The 19,009-nt window shown below is 48.0% G+C and overlaps 1 protein-coding gene across 6 annotated transcripts in view; it reads left to right on the plus strand.

The window, feature by feature from the left end:
* Positions 1-19,009, plus strand: part of LOC119448018 (fat-like cadherin-related tumor suppressor homolog) — a 653,800-nt gene that overhangs the window by 416,856 nt on the left and 217,935 nt on the right. For all 6 annotated transcript variants that reach the window (XM_049666727.1, XM_049666730.1, XM_049666726.1 and 3 more), the window contains one exon: positions 596-1,021. In XM_049666727.1, coding sequence (XP_049522684.1) covers positions 596-1,021 — 426 coding nt within the window. The remainder of the gene's footprint in view (positions 1-595; positions 1,022-19,009) is intronic.

Here is a 19,009-nt window from a genome sequence, read left to right on the forward strand (position 1 = left end):
CATTGTGCCACCTATAGCATACTGTAAAAGCTCTCCTAGATGTGTCTTCCATGCAGTAGAGTTTTCAATGTGTGGCTTTTTTGTTTCAGTAATTACAGCCATTACTTTTTTTAATACCCTTGTACTTGAGTAAGGCTCGCAGACAGGCTATTTGCATCTTACGGCATGAATAGATAGTAATGAAGAGATTACAATTTACTCTCAAGTAGCTAACCAGTGCCTTTGCTGCTATAAGCCGTGCCTTATTATAGCTTTACAGGGTGAGCTCTAGTCACGATGCCTGCAAGGCACCTAAGGCAGCAAAAATCTTGGCAGCGCAGATTGCTGGCAGCGTTTTACACTTTAGGTGTTCGACGAGATACCCCAGTATGCATTGGAGGTGCGTATTTGGCCACGAAGTACACTTTTTTACTTGTGATCATGGGCGAGCGTGATGCAGCTTTGCTTCTCTGCTAGTCAGTAAATTTGCAATGACTTTAGGACTGGGTTTTTGAGTCTGATACACTCAAAATTATTGTGACTCATTGATGTTTCAGCTTAAGGGTGGTGTATGAAGTGAGAGGTGATGTTCTCAGACGTCAAGGATTGAATGCAGGTGAGCAGGTACATACTGGAAGTGGAGTGCTGGGACGGAGGCACACCTCCACTGTCGGCTCAAGCCCTGGTGCACGTGGAGGTGCTGGACATCAATGACCACCCTCCACGCTTTGACCAGAGCAACTATACAGCTGTGGTTCACGAGGGCCGGCAGGCTGGCTGGACTGTGCTGCACTTCTCGCTCAGTGATGCCGACTCGCCAGTCCATGGGCCTCCATTCCGGCTTCAGCTTGAAGGAGGACCGCAGGGCGAGCAGCCGGCGTTTTTTCGCATTGAGGGCCACGAGTTACGACTTGCCCGGCCACTTCCCCCACAGTCGCGCCATGATCTACGTGTGCGTGCCTACGATTCCGGCAGCCCGCCTTTAGCAGCGGAGGCACGCGTCACTGTACTGGCCGTGGAGAAGAGTCGCTTCAGGCCACAGGTAGGGAGCTCTGTTCTAGGGATGGAAATGCTGCGCCATCTTGCGCCAACCTGCACCAAAATACTCATTTAAAATTTCTAAAGTCTTTTGTGGGATGTGCGTGCTCAGTGGAAACCACACAGCCTCGTTTTGGCTTGTCTTTAGCCCTGGTATCCAAGCTTAAGCCATCCGTTTCAGCGTCTACCTCTATTTAGTATGGGTGTCTTTGGTGCTGCATTGTAACTTGCCTGCAGGATAGTGAAAATCGTTTTGTGTTATATGTTGCAAGTCTTACACGTTTGCGCACTATGCAAACCAGCTAAAGATTTGAACTGGGGCTCTTTTTATGGGCCAGTCAAGAAAGAAAGCCATGCTCTCAACTGAATGAACAAGTAGTACGCTCCAATCAGCATGTAGCTACGCAGTTTTGTTATACATTTTGTGGCTCGCTTGTGCACTCTATTGGTAAATCTGCGGGGATTAATGACGAGAACCATGCATTTAACATTCCGATATATTTCACACGTGCACCAATTCCAGTTACCGTGATGTTATTGCAGCACACTGGCAAACAACCTGCTTGCTTGTGTGAAACTTCTTGACCAGAAATACAGTTAAACCTGGATATAACGAAATTGACAAATTCCCGAAAAACTTCGTTATAAAGAGGATTTCGTTATATGCAGGTTCGGCACGAAAATTCGAAAAAGAAACGCTTACCGTATTTACTCAATTCTAACGTGCCCTCAATTGTAACGCACACCCGTTTTCCGTTTTCGTCGAAGCACTCATCTTGGAATGTCACACCAGGTACCGGATGTGTGGACGCGTGTCGTTTCGCACAAGCGCGAGGCATCGGAAACAAAGAGCGAGCATGACGATGGCATTGTAGCGTCGTATAGTGTTACAGTAAAACCCCGCTGTTACGTTCCCAGGGACTGCGTTTTCCCGGCTGTTCGTTTTCGGCCGGTCCCGGCACAGCTCCAATAGAACCCAATGCATTGGCAGGGTTCGCACAGCCCCTTGAAATCCTTGAATATCCTTGATATTGACAGTATAAGTTCAAGGGCCCTTGAAAGTACTTGAATACCCGTGGGCTCCTTGTAATCCTTGAAAATCCCGTGGGATTTGTTCCGCTAGAGGAAATTAACGATGTACCTCCGCAAGTCATGCTGATATTTAAGGCCCTTTCCCTTACGAATGCCCATGAAAACAAGCTGTGTTGACTAAAGGGCAACATCAGGAAGTCTCGGTTTTAAATCTCGCAGCCCCTACGTCGTCTGGCAACTAATATGCATTGGAAATCCAATCCAATGCGAGACATATCGCTCGCTCGGCTTGCGTATAGTGCCTAGAATATACTCTAGTGTGCCGTCCACCGAGAGTCTCCAACGCGGGACGGTGGCGCGGGCTGTGATGCCTGCCGCCGCGGGCCACCAGGCGGCGATGCCTGTCGGCATCATGCTAAATCCTGCGGTGTTCGACTCGCGTTCGTTTGCGATGCGTTGATTGCTACGCGTCGATTGCAATGCTTAGTTCATTTCTCGCCTTGCTGCCGCTTTCGCTGCAGTCTTTTCTTATTGTGAGTGGGTTTTTTGCATCTATGTGTGCACTCGTCTGTCTAAAGAAACTTTGAACAGGTCGCGAAACCGCGATTTCCCAGAGACGCGGAAAGAAACGGCTCATCTCATTACCCAGCGCGTCCGCAGACCCCGAACGTATTGCGGATTGGGACAAGAACATAAGAGGCAGATCGCCGGGCAAATGGGGAGACTCGCGTCGTGTCTTGCCTGAAGTCCGCCCATGTCTCAGCATGGTCCGGCACAGTCTCGAAGTGCAGCGCACCAAGCGGCCGGCGGCGGCAGGCATCACACTCGGTGCTACCGCGACACCCGCTCTCGGCACACTAGTATGTGTCTTTTAGGTACTATAGTCGGGCCGTTTGTCGGCTTCGTGCGCGCCATTTCAGTGAAGTTCGCGTTTGCGTTGTGTGTTTACTTTGACAAGATGCCAGGCGGGAAGTGCAAGTTTCAGCCTGCGTGGCTGCAACATACGAACTATCGTCACTGGGTGAGACCGGAACCAAGCGATCCTTATCGAGCAATGTGCGCATAATGTCAGAAGACGGTCGACATTGCAATGATGGGGGAATCTGCCTTGAAGAGCCACCAGAAAGGCGAAAGGCGACGAAGTTTCCATCGAACAGCCAAAGAAAACGAAGCGGAGATAACAGCTCTTGAAAGAGAAATTAATGCGAAAATAGGGCTGCTTTCCTAAGTCATGTGAGGAAATAAAATTACGCTAACACTCCTTGAATTCTGCCTTTTTGCATCCTTGAAATCCTTGAAATGTCCTTGAATTTCCAGCCAAATATTGTGTACGAACCCTGCATTGGTAACCCCGCTGTTGCGTTGCAACTGTGGGACCGTTCCCGCATCATACGTTGCGAACTGCCACCCCGCGCCGGCCCGAGCGGCCATTTTGATCGACTTTTCATGTCGCTTGGCTTAGTGGCTTGACGATGGCATTGGCCGCCCAAAGTGCCGGGGGCGACAACTATGACGTATTTTCGGTTTCCGCCAGAAAAAGTATGGCCCTTGAGACCCGTATTTGCTACATAAAGATGGTGTCTATGACGCGTTGTGACCCTAAAATTGGTTTTGGCTCATAGATATCCCGTATAAACTCCAAGGGTGATAACGCAGTCGCCGCGCGCCGTATGCTGTATGTGCGAGTGAAAACGTGCGAGGGGAGTCGACGACCGCGTCTAATCTCGCGCACTCAAGAAAAGCAGGGAGGAAGCGCGCCTTCTTCCGTTGCGCTCGAGGCACCAGCGAGCGAGTGAGGGGGGAGGGATAGTGGACGGTGTACTGTACTCTGGCATCAACTGCGTACTGCGCGGCGGCACGCGGTCGCGCGGGCCGTATCTTGAAAGCGATCTGCGCTGGGGCAGAGTCTAGCAGTGTAGGTGTGTCGGCGGCTCATAGCTTTGTGCGTGCTGTGTGTTCTCGGCGCTCAGTTTGCGTTGAAGCGATAGACAACAGCACGAAGGTCACTTAGCTCGCTTCTCCAGCGGCGCTTCCACACGCCGCCAGCATTTGACAGCGCGCGTCCGCGCTCATCGAGTGTGATGTGTCACAGCGTGTACCAGCGCGTCGGCAACATCAACTGGAAAAGGAGGGAGTGCCGGCTTGGCGGGCTAGGCCAGCCGTAGCAAGTGGCAGGATCAGGTTTGAATGAAGGTAGTGGGTAAGGTCACGGCCGCGGCGGCAAGATCGCCGGGTCGAGGGATGCAGGCCCGCCTCGCACACGCACGCACACGTGCGCTCGCTTCGCATGCCGTCGCGGCGGACAAGGTGCTTCCGGTTGCCGCTCGCGCTAAAATGACAATATTTGCTTTGAAATCTCTAGGCTGTCGGAGGGGGAAATTCGTTATATCGAGGGGGTCTCCTGCTGCCACTTCGTTACGTAGAGGTCTCAAATACATGTGCTTCTATGGAGTAACGGCGGGGAATAGAAAAACTTCGTTATATCCAGGAATTCGTTATATGGAGGTTCGTTATAAGCAGGTTTAACTGTATCCAATGGTAACCTTAATCGTCATTCAAATTGTGACTCCGGATGCTCTATTTTCTGCACGACCGCACCACACTAAATCAGAATTATGGCAATGCCGAACGCAAGTCGACGATGTTTCGGTTTTAGCCAACATCAGCGGCCAATTGGCGGTCGTAATAAGTTGGAGAATTCACAAATGACAAAATTGTGTTCACAGCAGCAATGTTCAGGACACGACTTGCGCAGGTTGAGTCCGGAAATTTTAATAAACCATCCTTCGTCCTCCAAAATACTGACCGCTGTTTTACATTGGCTTTATGGGGCAGCCCGAATAATCGAGCTTGTGCAATATATTGGTCCGCGATGCTGATCGGAAAACCAGTCAACATTTTTTTCCCCTTTATTCCTCCTTTCAAAAATATCAATAATATATTTTTTTTTTGGCAAGTGATGTGGAATACTGGCAAACATGCATTGACTCGTGAAGTAACTTCACATTTATTCCGTGGTATTCTGCTATCCCCACTGAATGTCGCCATGAATGAAAAAAATCAAAATTAAAAAATAGCAGAGGGCATTACGTGAACGACATTCACCGGTTCACTGTTCATGGGTGTTGTTCATGGTGGTCACTGTATTTCTTGTTCATTGTGCATGAATACATTTAAATAGCTAACTTTATAAACTTGCCCAATGAACGAGATGTGAAGGAAAAAGTTAAGGAGAACATTGAGAAACGATCAGTAACTGCATTTAAGGTAACCTAGGATTAGTGCAGACATTTATTTATTTAACAAAAAAAAAGGCCCATGAAATTAGAAAAAAGAGTGCACTGTACCCGTGACAGTGGCCTCCGCGCTTTATAGATTGCATCAATCTCAATCAATCTTGGCGCAAGCCTCATCAAATACAGTGACTTGGAACCAGTTGTAGGGCTCTTTTCATGACGCGTCAGCAGCTATTGGCACGCATCTTCAGTTCTTATCAAACGTGAAGTGTGGAAAATGCTGGCGATGACTTGGTAGTGCTTAGCTTACCCCAAATACGTAGCCAATAGCTTGCGATATTCAATCAATAGCTAATCAATCAATAATCAATAAATTCCGGAAAATGCTGGGGATGTCTTGGTAGTGCTTATCCTAGCCCTAAAGCCAGGACTAGCTGTGCGCCCATCAGCTCCGCCGTCTCTTTAGCATTGTGCCTCCAGTGCAAGCTACGCTTTTTCTTTTTTTGTCGGATAGAAGAAGCAAACAAGACCTAGGTTGCGCTAAACCCTGTTATCAATGATTTCTCCTATGTTTTTCACAATCTTTGCATTGCCATATTTTCGAATAAGTTAATAAGTGTTAGCTAATTGAAATTAAATATTAGTAGCTTGTGCACAACGAAAAAAAAACAACGAAAGACTCTTTACTAGCTTTAACAAAAGCTTTGAACATACGGGTGCTGTTCGTGTAAATCTCTCGGTTATATATATATTTTTTTTAGACCGCACTAGCTTGGCACATCCGGTATGTCACTTAACAGTGCTTTCTGAGAAATGCATATGGGTTTCCTTTGTCAGTTGGACGACAATTTTTTTCTTTTCAAGAACGTTCGTCCACCTTGTGGGCTTCCGCAGAACTGATGTGCTGTAACGTAATAGTGTTCAGCAAAGTCAAATAAAAAGCTTTTTTCGCGATTTGCCTAAATTTTACTGATGTTGCGTTTTACCGAGCTGCTCTAAAATGCGTGTCTACTGCTCCAAAATGTGCAAAATTTGCTGCTCCCAGAGCTGCTCCAAACCTCCCTTGGCCACTTATTCCTGTAGGGCAGTGTTTCTCAAGCTGCAGGTCGTGACCCCCAAATGGGTCAGAGCCTTTTTCTGAGGGTCATGGAGTGTCCAACTATATGCACATTCTGCTTGCCGGAACAGGGATGAATTTTCAGTCTCAGTGCGCATACTCTTCCAATGCAGTTTTCTTTAGGAGTAACATAACATATATATATATATGTATGTATGTTATATATGTATGTTATATATTGTTACGGTTAATGTTGAACCGGCTTTATTTAAAGGACGAGGCTGATGGTGCAGTCAAAATGGCGTCCAACGGCTGCGCCAGCTAACGTCTTCCTCTTCTTCTCCTTGCCCGGCTCATGCCGTAGCAATCCCCGGTTGCCAGACGAAGCCCGCTGGGCAAGTCCAAATCACTCGGAAAGCGTGGGGTGAAACCGCTTAGAGCAACATGTACTAACTGGGTCCGGTTAGACCGACGACCAGCTGACCTTAAGCGTGCCACCACGTACGTCAAGTCACTCAAGCGATCTACAACGACGAATGGGCCCGTGTACTGGGGTAAAAACTTTTCCCATAAACCACGTTTACGTTGCGGGGTCCACAACCACACAAAGTCTCCTTTAGCGTACGAGACAGACTGGTGTCGGCTGTCATAGTGCTCTTTCGATCGGTGTTGCGATGCCACAGTACGAAGATGGGCAATACGCCGGGCTTCTTCGGCAAGACACAGCGTCTTGGCAACAGAGTACTCACTGTGAAAGTCAAACGGAAGTTTAGTGTCAATGCAGCTTAGCGGTGTACGTGCGTAAAGGAGATAAAAAGGACTGTAATCGTTTGTCTCATGCTTTGCAGTATTATAAGCATAGGTGATGAAGGGGAGTACGTCATCTGTGATCGGAAGATACGTACATGGCCAGCATGTTAGTTTGAGTTCTGTTCGTACGTTCTACAAGCACATTAGTCTGAGGGTGATAAGGCGTTGAATGGCGGAACTGTGAACTGCAGAGACAAAGCAGTTCTTCTACGGCGTTCGCAACGAACTGACGACCGCGATCGCTAATGATTATCACGGGGGGCACCATGCCGAAGAATAATAAATTGAAGCAAAAACGTTGCAACGGACGCAGCTGTTGAAGATTGTATGGCCACCGTTTCCGCGTAACGGGTCAGATGGTCGACACATACGATCACCCATCGGTTGTCGTTAGATGATCGGGGAAATGGGCCCAGAAGATCGATACCCACTTGTTCAAATGGCAGGCGAGGCGGCGGCAGAGGTTGGAGAAGACCTGGCGGAGCGGTCGTAGGGCGCTTGTAGCGTTGACATTGTTCGCAACTGGCGACATAGTGCTTGACTGTGTCCCGCATTCTGGGCCAGTAAAAACGCTCCTGTGTCCGGTTCAAAGTTCTGATGAATCCTAGATGGCCAGAAGTCGCATCGTCGTGCATGGCTCTTAGTATGTCCGCTTGCAGATTCCGCGGCACTACCAGAAGGAAGCGTGCGCCTTTAGCCGAATGATTGGTCTTGTAAAGCAGGCCATCACGGACACAAAATCGACCGGTGGCTCCAGGACGTGATGCAGCTACAAATAGAGGTTCCAAACTAATATCATTTTCCTGCTCTGCCTTGAAAGTCATCGAGTTTGGGAATGTAGAAGAAATTAGAGCAATGCAGTCATCAAAATTGTCTTCGTCACACTCCGTCGTCTTCAGAGGAAGGCGGGAGAGACAGACCGCATCTGCGTGGCGACGCCCAGACTTGTAGGAAATAACGAAGTCGTACTCCTGCATTCGAAGAGCCCAATGTACCAGTCGTCCACTCGGGTCACGGAGATTCACCAACCAGCATAACGCGTGGTGGTCAGTAACGATAGTGAACGGGCGTCCGTAGATATAGGGCCGAAATTTGTGGACAGCGAAAACAGCTGCCAAGGATTCTTGTTCGGTGACAGTGTAATTGCGTTCCGTCTTAGTCAAAGAGCGACTAGCATAAGCCACAACGTGTTCAGCTTCTTGATGACGTTGCACTAGTACGGCACCGATGCCGATGCCACTGGCATCAGCGTGCACTTCCGTAGGTGAGGATGCATCGAAGTGACGCAATACAGGCCCTGACATTAGTAAAAATTTGAGCTGGCAGAACGCGTCGTCACAAGCCGATGTCCAGTTGTGAGGGACGGCTTTTTGGAGAAGACATGTTAGGGGCTACACTACGTCGGCGAATCTTGGGACGAAGCGACGAAAATATGAACACAGGCCCAAGAAACTCCTCAACTCACGCACCGACTTCGGTGCTTCGAAGGTGCTGACTGCCTTAATTTTCCGTGGATCTGGCCGGTCGCCGTTTTTGTCGACCAGATGCCCAAGTACTAACGTCTCGGTTTCTCCGAAACGACATTTCTTAGAATTCAGGATCAAGCCGACTTTTTCGACACAATCCAGAACAAGACTGAGACTGCTGTTGTGCTCGCTCAATGTGCTGCAAAAAATCACCACATCATCGAGGTAGCACAAACAAATTTCCCATTTAAGTCCTCGGAAGATAGTGTCCATAAATTGTTCGAATGTTGCTGGCGCGTTACAAAGGCCGAACGGCATAACGTTAAATTCATAAAGACCGTCTGTTGTCACAAACGCCATTTTCTCTTTATCGTCTGGATGCATGGGTATTTGCCAATACCCTGATCGCAAATCCAGTGATGAAAAGTAGGCAGCGGAATGTAGACAATCGATGACATCGTCAATTCTAGGAAGCGGATACACGTCCTTTTTGGTGACCGCATTCAGTTTCCTGTAGTCAACGCAGAACCGCCACGATCCATCCTTCTTCTTTACTAAGATTACTGGTGCTGCCCCAGGACTAGAGGTCTCTTGAACAACACTTTTCTGTAGCATGTCTTTCACCTGTTCACCGATAACTGTCCTCTCTGCTGAAGAAATGCGGTAAGGCTTTTGCCGAATGGGGTGCGCAGATCCGGTGTCAATTCTGTGGCGAGCACGAGAATGCGGAAGTGAAGCCTGCTTGTCGCCTTGTGTGAAATCGAACACAGAAAGATGTGCCGACAAAACTTGTGCGAGAGCGTGGCGCTCATGTGAGGGAAGCGCCTTGTTGATCATTCGTAGGATCTGCTCTTCAGAAGGGCTTCGATGGGAATCGCTAGTATGAGACTGCTCCTCTTTGCTTAGAACTGTAATGGAGCTGTACGTAATCTCCTCAAATTCAGCCTGCTTCATATCACGCGGGAGAACAGCAGGGACGCAAGAACAATTGAAAGCCCACAAATTTGAGGCGCCATTCACTACTCTCACGAGAGAGCGTGGCACGAGTACATCTTTCTTTGCGCAGCTCGCCGTAAGTGGCTGGACTTGCGCGTCAAACGATGAAAGGTCGGCAGTAGCGACATTGACAGGGACACGTGACAGTGACCAAGGTGGTAGCAACAAATAGTTCAAAACAACACAATAGTTCTTCTCGGGTAAAGATGTGTCGGCAAGGGTGGCGAGAAGCGCGCTATTCAAGGTAATTTCGCCTGTGCCACAATTAACAGAAGCACCACAATCCTGAAGAAAGTCAATTCCGAGAATCACATCTTGAGTGCACCGCGGTAGTACGAGAAATTCTGTTTTAAGATCTTCCCCTCCGAATAAAACACTTGCAACACAAATACCAAGCGGAATAAGGCACTCTCCACTGACGCCACGAAACGTCACACCATCATTCCACGGGAACATAACTTTCCGACCCAGCCTCTCTTTGAAAGTCACACTCATGATGGAAACGGTAGCACCAGTATCCACTAATGCTGTTGCAGGTATACTATCAATTGACACACGCACTTTGTTCTTCACCATCATAATAGGCAGAGGAGTATTTTGTAGAGACGCAGACTGTCCGGCAACCTTACCTCCATCGGCCGCGCCGGCTAGTTTCCCGACGGTGATGGTGACGTAGCACGTCGCCGTGGTGACGGTGAACGGCGTTGGCGACTGGTTGGGGGCGTCAGGCTGCGGTCTGAAGCTGGCGAGCCACTTCGTCTACTATATTGACGGAAGGTATTCCGGGGTGGCTCGCCTGTGGTGCTGGCAGTATCAGGGTCTGTCGGCCAGCGGTCATCATAACTGTCACGTTCAAAATTAGGCCAAGCTGGGGTTGGGTCATATGTTGTTGTCTGTCGGCGCCGGCGACAAAAACGAGCAATGTGTCCTGAGGCACCACAGCTGTAACACACAGGCGATCCGCGACCGAAGTAAGCCTCGGGGTCAACCCTGGGACGCTGAGAATAGTAAACGCGATCTTCCGAATGCCAATTCGTGGTGGTAGCTCGACGAGTGCGTTGATCGTGCATCATGTTGTTGGGAAAGGAACGTCGATGCTGTCGCGGCTGATCGACGCGACAGCCTGCAACGCCTGGTAAGGCAGACAATGCCGACACAGCAGATGCATGTTCTTGAGGTTGGTTGGAAGCGCAACCAAGCTGTTCGACATCCGTCCCTGTGGTGTGTCGTTCAAGTTTGTGGGGTCTCACATGTGCTCTTGGGACAAAGGAAGGACAATACAGTAGTGCAAACAATCAAAAGGGCATTTATTGCGCCTTTCATACACTAATGCACACTAGCCGAATTACTACCAATTGAACATTCACACGGGCGCGCGACAAATCAAGGAAGTCCGACTCACCGCGACCCGATAGCGAGCGAATACGTTCGCCCCATGCTATGACACCATCGCCTAGTCGTTCACGTCTACGGTCACGTGAACGGTGGCGCGCTCGAACGATCCGTGTTCGTCCATACCGGTGTCCTGCTCATAGCCTCGCGCGACGGTCGCGCGAAGCGGGCCGGCGCACGCGCGAAGCGTTCATGCGTGTTGGCCGCTGATCCCCGGCCAAAGAGAGAGCGCCTCCGACCTTTTTCTCCCAAGTGACCCCGCCGTTCGGTGGCGTTAGCATCGCGACACTAGCGCCATCTCTCGCAACATGCCGCAACCACCGCCGGGCTTAGCCACGCAGAGAAGCCGGACTACAGGAGACATGCGGGGAAAACAACATCAGGGGACGCGTGAGAGTCGCGCATCCCCACAAGTTCTTCACGGACACTTTGCCTTATAGTTGCCGCAAGGTCAAATTGAAAACTGCAGTTGTCGTTATCGTCAACGCTTGCCACCATTGTGACATTCGCTAACCTGCCGAACTTTGGCGTGATGCGGCGCAGCTTCAAGGCCTCAAATGTGCGGCAATGTTTAATGAGGTCGGCGACCGAGGCGAGACTCTCCTTTCCGATTAAATAATTTTAAACATCCTCGGCTATGCCTTTGAGAAGGTGTCCAACTTTGTCCTCTTCGGACATTCGAGGATTGACCGTTTTGCAAAGTTTCAGGATCGCTTCTATGTAAGTTGTGCAGGTCTCACCTGGGACTTGAGCGCGCTGAAGCAATGTCTGCTGCGCCCGCTTCCTTTTCGTCGTGGAATCGCCAAAGCACTCTGTGAGGTCAGTAACGAAGCTGTCCCACGTTGTGAAGGAATCTTCATGGTTCTCGAACCACACTAGCGCAGTGTCTGTGAGGAACAGAACGACATTGTCGAGCTGAGCCGTGGAGTTCCAGCCATTGTACTTGCTCACACGCTTGTAGTGGGTGAGCCATTCCTCCACGTCCTCACCGAATTTTCCCGAGAAAAGGCGGGGTTCCATCTGATGCATCCAGATGCCGGTTGTTCGCACTGGAGCAGCCAGAGAAGGCTGTTGGTCGCCACTGTTGGACATTGGGATCTCAAGTGGTGTCGGAGGCAGTCGAGCGAGGCGTCGGCTTCGGCGTGGCACTTGCTGCAGCAGCTCCGTCGTCTTGATCGAATTACCCAGCACCTCCACCACAAAACTGTTACGGTTAATGTTGAACCGGCTTTATTTAAAGGACGAGGTTGATGGTGCAGTCAAAATGGCGTCCAACGGCTGCGCCAGCTAACGTCTTCCTCTTCTTCTCCTTGCCCGGCTCATGCCGTAGCAATATGTTATATATGTTATATATATATGTTATATATATGTGTATATATATATATATATATATATATATATATATATTATGAAAGAAATACTTGCACGTGGCCCGGCCTTCATCTGATGAAGGCCAGGCCACGGCCATAACGTCAGTAAAATAATAGTATTTTTGTTGTTGCTAAGCGTGTGAGTATTCCTTTCATAGTATTTTCTCCGGGTTCGGCGTACACTCTTAAGTGAATATATATATATACAGTGGAATCTCGATGATACGAATCTCACAGGGTCACAGAAAAAATTCGTATTAGTCGAAATTCGTATCATCGAAACAGAATTAAAACTAGCTAAATTAAAGAGTCGAGAGGTGAACTCACTCAGGCACACGTACGTAAAAAGCATTTACAGTATAGATCACTTATGACGTAACCGTTTATAGTGCAGAACTGGCTACAACGCGGCCTTTTCCGATCTAATTCTAATCCTAGTACTTGCCGTGCTAACGTTCCCTTAGATTTTGTCATGTCATATAAATAACTTAAATTGGACCAATAATATAGAGTACGTCATTAGCAGTGCTAATCACATGCTCGGGTACTTATGGCGCAACTTTTCCAAAGCACCGTCTACGTTAGAACTACAGCTTTACAAGACTAATTCGCTGGAAACTTGAATATGCATCTGCGATACGGAATCCCAGTCGCGTTAATCTTATTACTTCACATGAACTAGTACAACATAACTATACTCGTTTCATTATTTCTAATTATAACCGTACCGCGAGTATAACTTCAATGTAAACTGGCCTAGCACTCATTCCACTAGCTAATCGCCGCAAAGTCGGCCATCTTTTGCTATTTCATACAATTTTCTATCACACCACACTTCATGACGACTTCATACTGCGGCCTCAGTGCATTTCAAACTGCATCGATCATCGCAGCAAGGTAGGAATTGATCCATGTAACACGAAGTCTTTCTTTCATGCCCCGTACATCTCAGAAATGGAACCACCAAGTATCGTAGCCATCACAGATAACAAACTTTTTTGCAAAACATTAGCTAACATTGTATAATCTGGAGAATCATTATGTTACAAGAACTCACTGCACTTGTTTGTTTTACTCTACTACTTTGTAACCACTCCCCTCTTTAATGCCTGTGGCCCTGAGGTACTTTAAGCAAAAAATAAAATGAGTTTCAGTCAACGTGAAGTGTCATTTCCTCAATATTGCATTAAGCGCTTTTGATCATTTTAAAATTCTTTGCATTTTCATGTAACAAATTATCGTTGTGAGGGAGCATGTGATACTTCGTGGTACTAATGCCCGTCAAATTGATTGGCAAAGAGCAGATGACAGAGTTTGTGCATTAGCAAGTAGGAGCTTGCTACTTTGTTTCTGTTCTGGTCGTCATGGCTATAATGACTGCAAAAGAAACAAGTTGGGACTCAACATGTTACTTATCCGATTGTCATAAAGCGCCCTTAAAAGCAACTAAGCTTGTATGTCAAATTTCTCATTCCCGCTCAGTATGATACAGAACTGTAGACTGCTGTTTTCCTAATAGGGCTCACACCTCTCTATCTGGTAAACTTCCAAACATTTCATAGTGAGGCATGTAGTTCAAGAGGACCTGTTGTCATTGTGGTGACAGTTGAGTACCTTGTGGCTTAGCGTGGGCAGCTTGCAGACCAATAATCTCTCTTTTGTCCGCCTTCCTGAAAAGAGAAATGACAAAGCCATGACACACACGCAAGCAAAAAATGGTTAAACAAAAGTTAGTCTCATAAATGAAGAAAAATCACGGTTCTAGTTGAAGTGTTCAGAAACATACCCTGTGAGGATTCTGGCCCTTGATGTTACTTCCAGTGGAGACACGTTCACGGTTGACTTCTATGTCCAGAGACAATAGAGTCCAAAGGGATGAGTCCAAATATGAGCAGCGTCTTGGAGGCTGGAGTCGAAAGAAAAAGGAGCCTCAATTACTATGGTGGAAGTGTGCATGAGTTTGTGATTCATGTATGACAGAGAACAGTGCACGAAACGCTCCATGACAGAAAAACGCACAAGCACCCACACACAACACTGTTTTGAGTGTGCATTTTTTTCAGTGGTGTCCTTGTGTGGGTTGTGCTTAGTCAAGTCTCGATTAGATGACAATTGTTTCTGCCAGATACTAGTAATAAACACAGTCATTTTATTATGTCTCAAATGCAGGTAATCTAACTGTATCACCGGAAGTACACTTGTCACTAATGTGCAGTGAATTTAGTGCGGTGTATTATTTATGCAGAAACAGCCAAAACTTTATTATTTATGCTGTACTCATGTTAGCAATTTTAGCAACTTTTCAAAGTAGCAAGAGCCTCATTGGAATTGCTTTGGAAGGGCAATAACTTTATAATTATTACTATTTTCTACTTTTAAGAAATGACGACAGGAATCTGCTTTATCCGCCTTGCACGCAAAGAAATGAAAAATTGAAAATGCGAAGCACTGCTTTTTTAAGCGCGCACAAGCCCAGGGGCTGCAAGGTTAATCCGCTTTCGTGGGTAGTCTTCAAGCAGACTGTGCTCGGTTCCAGCGATGAATTTTCGTACTGGCCAGCACTTTTTTTTCGAGCAACCAGACGCAATGCGGCCAGACGCGGCAGATCACAAACGGCGCAAGCCGTGCATGCAGCCGCCAGTGAAACGCCGCAGCTGATAAAGTTCACCGTCTTTAAACATGTTTGCTTGGTGGCAGCTATCGAATGCTGGATGCATAAACTGGCTGAGGTATTCTTGATATCTAATTAAAATGAACCTGCGTGATGCTGCTCAAAGGAAACGACCACCCCGTTCGCAAATATAACCGCCGTACAATTTGAATTGACAAACGGCACGGACTGCAATCAATACCAGTGGGCTGCCGCTGATCACATGTCAGTGAGGCCTCAAAACCTTTATTCAAGTAACAAAGCACAGACTTTAATAACAGAAGTCCAATAAAAACAATAGACTGCTTATTTTGTAAAAGAATAACACTGTAACTGTGTTTGTCGGTTATTATATGTACATTAATAGCTGAAATATTGAGTCGTGTTGAGCGCCCCCTAGCAGAAAAAATACAAACTAAAGTATTCGACCAAATTACAGTAGCTCCACTTGCGCGCTTATGCTGGAACGCACCGCGGTTGATTTTTTGCCCTCTGTGGCGATTTGGTGAACTCGAGAGTTTCCGGGGCCTGGTATCGTGAGCCGGAGCACTCAAAACGTCCACAGTGAAGGAAAATAACAACGCAGGGGTAGAGTTTACTGCTTACCTTTTTTTCCTTCAGCATCCCGATTTCCTGTCTGTGAAGGAATAAAGGTAAGCAGTAAACTATGGCTCTTATCATGCACCGCATGTTGATACATAGTACGTTCCGTACGCTCACATGTGGACTGCGCTTAGCCTCCAACATGGCGGGTATGCACACGACGGCCGCCAGGTGGCAGCAGATTTCGCATAAGGCCTATAGAATTACGCTTATTTTTTACTGGTTCATACGTTCTCAGAAAACTCGATTTTTAGGTGGCAACATTCAGCGCATCGCCAAACTGCGATCGTATGATACGTTTTCCATCCGCTAGATCCCATGTAAAGAAGAAAATGCGTGAGATGCGCACGATTGAGAATGGTATATAGTCGCCCGATGCAGCAGCTTCACTGCAATACTTGCCTGCCAGTCTCTTGTGAAAATGCCGGCACGCACTCAGTTTTGTATTCCGGTACCAGCAAATCTTCTCCGGGGTCGTCGCACACCGCATTTACAGCTGTCGCCGCCAACCCTATTACGATAAGCATCTTTGCCTATCTGTTTGACAGCGTGTGGTGCTGTTGGAAGCATACTGCACGCTTTTAGTATGCGATAACCCCAATGCGCGGCCTTTCCCTGCTGCAGACTGCGATCGTATTGTTTTCTGACTCCTAGACCCCGTGTAAACAAGAAAAGGCGTGAAGTGAGTGCGATAGAGATCAGTAGCCGCCTGCTGCATCAGCTTTCCCACAATACGCGCCCGCCCGTCTCACACGAAAACGCTGGCGCACACTCATTTTTTTATTCCAGTACCGGCAAATCTTCTCCAGGGTCGTCGCACGCCGCATTTACAGCTGTCGCCGCCAACCCTATTGCAATAAGCGTCTTCGCCTATCTGTTTGACAGCGCATGGTGCGGTTGGAAGCATACTGCACACTTTCAGTATGCGATAACCCCAATGCGCCGCCATTCCCTGCTGCAGACTGCGATCGTATCTTTTTCTGACTCCTAGACCCCCCGTAAACAAAAAAAGGCGTGAAGCGCACTCGATAGAGATTAGTAGCCTTCTGCTGCATCAGCTTTTCCACAATTCTCGCCCACCAGTTTCACACGAAAACGCCGGCGCGCACTCCGTTTCTTATTCCGGTACCGGCAAATCTCCTCCCGGGTCGTGGCATGCCTCATTCACAGCTATCGCTGCCAAACCTATTGAGATGAACAGCTTCACCTATCTGTTTTTACAGTGTCAGGGGCGTAGTTCCGTTGTAGCATACTACATGCTTTTAGTAGGCGATAATCCAAATGTGAGCGGCATGTTTCGCTTCGGCGGCATCCAGCGTCGCCCACCAGCACTCAACGTTGTTTTGGTTTTCCGTCGACGTCTTTAAACACTGCGTAATAAGAAAGCAACACAACGTAGATGTCTCGGGCCCACCAGCTCGACACGCGTCAGTGTCTCGTGCCTCGTGCACAACAATTTGCACGACGCTCCCTATTACGTAGATGTCAGGTACAGTTGAGCCTCTCCATTTTGCTCGTGTATTTTCTCAAGACGTATGAACGAGTTTCTACTGTAGTTGTACATCGAGGTTGCGACGCTGTTTGCTGGAACCACTTTCCCCCTTATTTTACTTCTCTGAGGCAGGAGAGTCTTCCAGGCTCCTCATTGATGCTGGCTGCTAATGTCCAGAACTAAAAAATAAGTAGCTTTCTCACTCTTCCCGCTCACGGGTGTTGCGAAAGCTGGACTGCAGTAGAGTTATTGAGATTTCGTCAAAACTATGTTTCGGCAGGTGCAAGTGCCTTGATAAGGGCACGTTCGGTACTCGAGTGGCGTTGTATCTGTGGTTATTAAAGCGCAAGTGAAATGACGTGTCAGTTTGTCCTTCTTATCCGCATGCATTCGGTGTAGCTTGTACACTACGTTGTGTGGGGATGCGCGACTCTCGTGCGTCCGAAGATGTTGTTTTCTCCGCATAGCTCGCGTCTCCTGTAGTACGGCTTCTCTGCGTGGCTAAGCGCCGGGGGCGGTCGTAGTGGTTGCGGCGCATTGCGAGAGATGGCGCGAGTGTCGCGATGCTAACGCCACCGAACGGCGGGGTGCCTTTGGAGGAAAAGATCGAAAGTGCTTGCTCTTTGGCTTGGGATCGGCGACCAACACGCACGAACGTTTCGTGCATGCGCCGGCCCGCTTCGCGGGACCATCTCGCGAGGCTGAGAGCAGGACACCGGTATGGACGAACTCGGATCGTTCGAACGCGCCACCGTTCGCGTGACCGTACACGTGAACGACTAGGCGATGGTGTCACAGCATGGGGCGAACAAATTCGCTCGCTATCGGGTCGCAGTCAGTCGGACTTCCTTGATTTGTCGCGCGCCCATGTGAATGTTCTATTGGTTGTAATTCGGCTAGTGTGTATTAGTGTAGGAAAGGTGCAATAAATGCCCTTTTGATTGTTTGCACTACTGTGTTGTCGTTCCTTTGTCCCAAGAGCCCGAGTGAGACCCCACAGTTGCTGGACTGACAGTCTAGGCTTTCGATAATTTTGGATCTGAAATTTGAGCTGCTTGCCTTTGACACCTTGCAATCAGCTTTTCTACAAGAATGACACCCTGGCTCTATTCTAGCGGGGTTTGCTTTAGCTCTGACAAGCAGGTGCTTAATTTTATCTCAGCGATACACCACATGAGCTAGTTCCATGAAGATAGTGCTCAATCGGTCACTTTGGCTAATTATATTAAAATGTCAAGAAAGTATGTTGTTCACTCTTGTCAATGATGATAAATAGGTTTGTATAAGGTTTGTTCGGAAGGTAGCATTGGGTACTGGATTGTGGTTCCTTGATTATGTAATTCCGGTTCACGTTCCGAGCGCCTGGTGTGGCATCATCTAATTTTGCTTTGATAGGGCATGCTTCAATTGTTCGGTGTGTTTGTCAAATTCCTAGATGTCGGAAAAAATTCAGCGGTACCTGTAAAGCTTGAGAGTATGAGATGCCTGTTTTACAATGCCGGGGGTGGCTGCTTTCAAAGTGTAGATATTGTGGTTTGTCTGTAGGCTTTCTGTAAAGGTTTTTTGATAGGCAGTCATTCTCCAGCTAAACAAACTTGCAAGAAGTGGATATTAGTTTTGGAAGCGCTATGGGTGAATTTGATCAATGGGTGGAGTGCGTTGGAATCCAATATGAAACGGAGGAGGGTCTTTTCGTTGTGTTTCCACACGAGAAATATGTCATCATGGAATCTTTTGTCATCAACAATACATTGCGCAAACTGACACGTCATTTCGCTTGCACTTTAATAACCTGCCCTTATCAAGGCACCTACGCTTGCCAAAACACCACCCTCTCCTTCAAATGTGCTCGAGGGTGAGGGGAGTCGCTACCGTGGAGACTCCATGC

This window comes from Dermacentor silvarum, chromosome 4 (genome assembly GCF_013339745.2).
Source record: "Dermacentor silvarum isolate Dsil-2018 chromosome 4, BIME_Dsil_1.4, whole genome shotgun sequence".
In the NCBI taxonomy this organism is placed as follows: Eukaryota; Metazoa; Arthropoda; class Arachnida; order Ixodida; family Ixodidae; genus Dermacentor; species Dermacentor silvarum.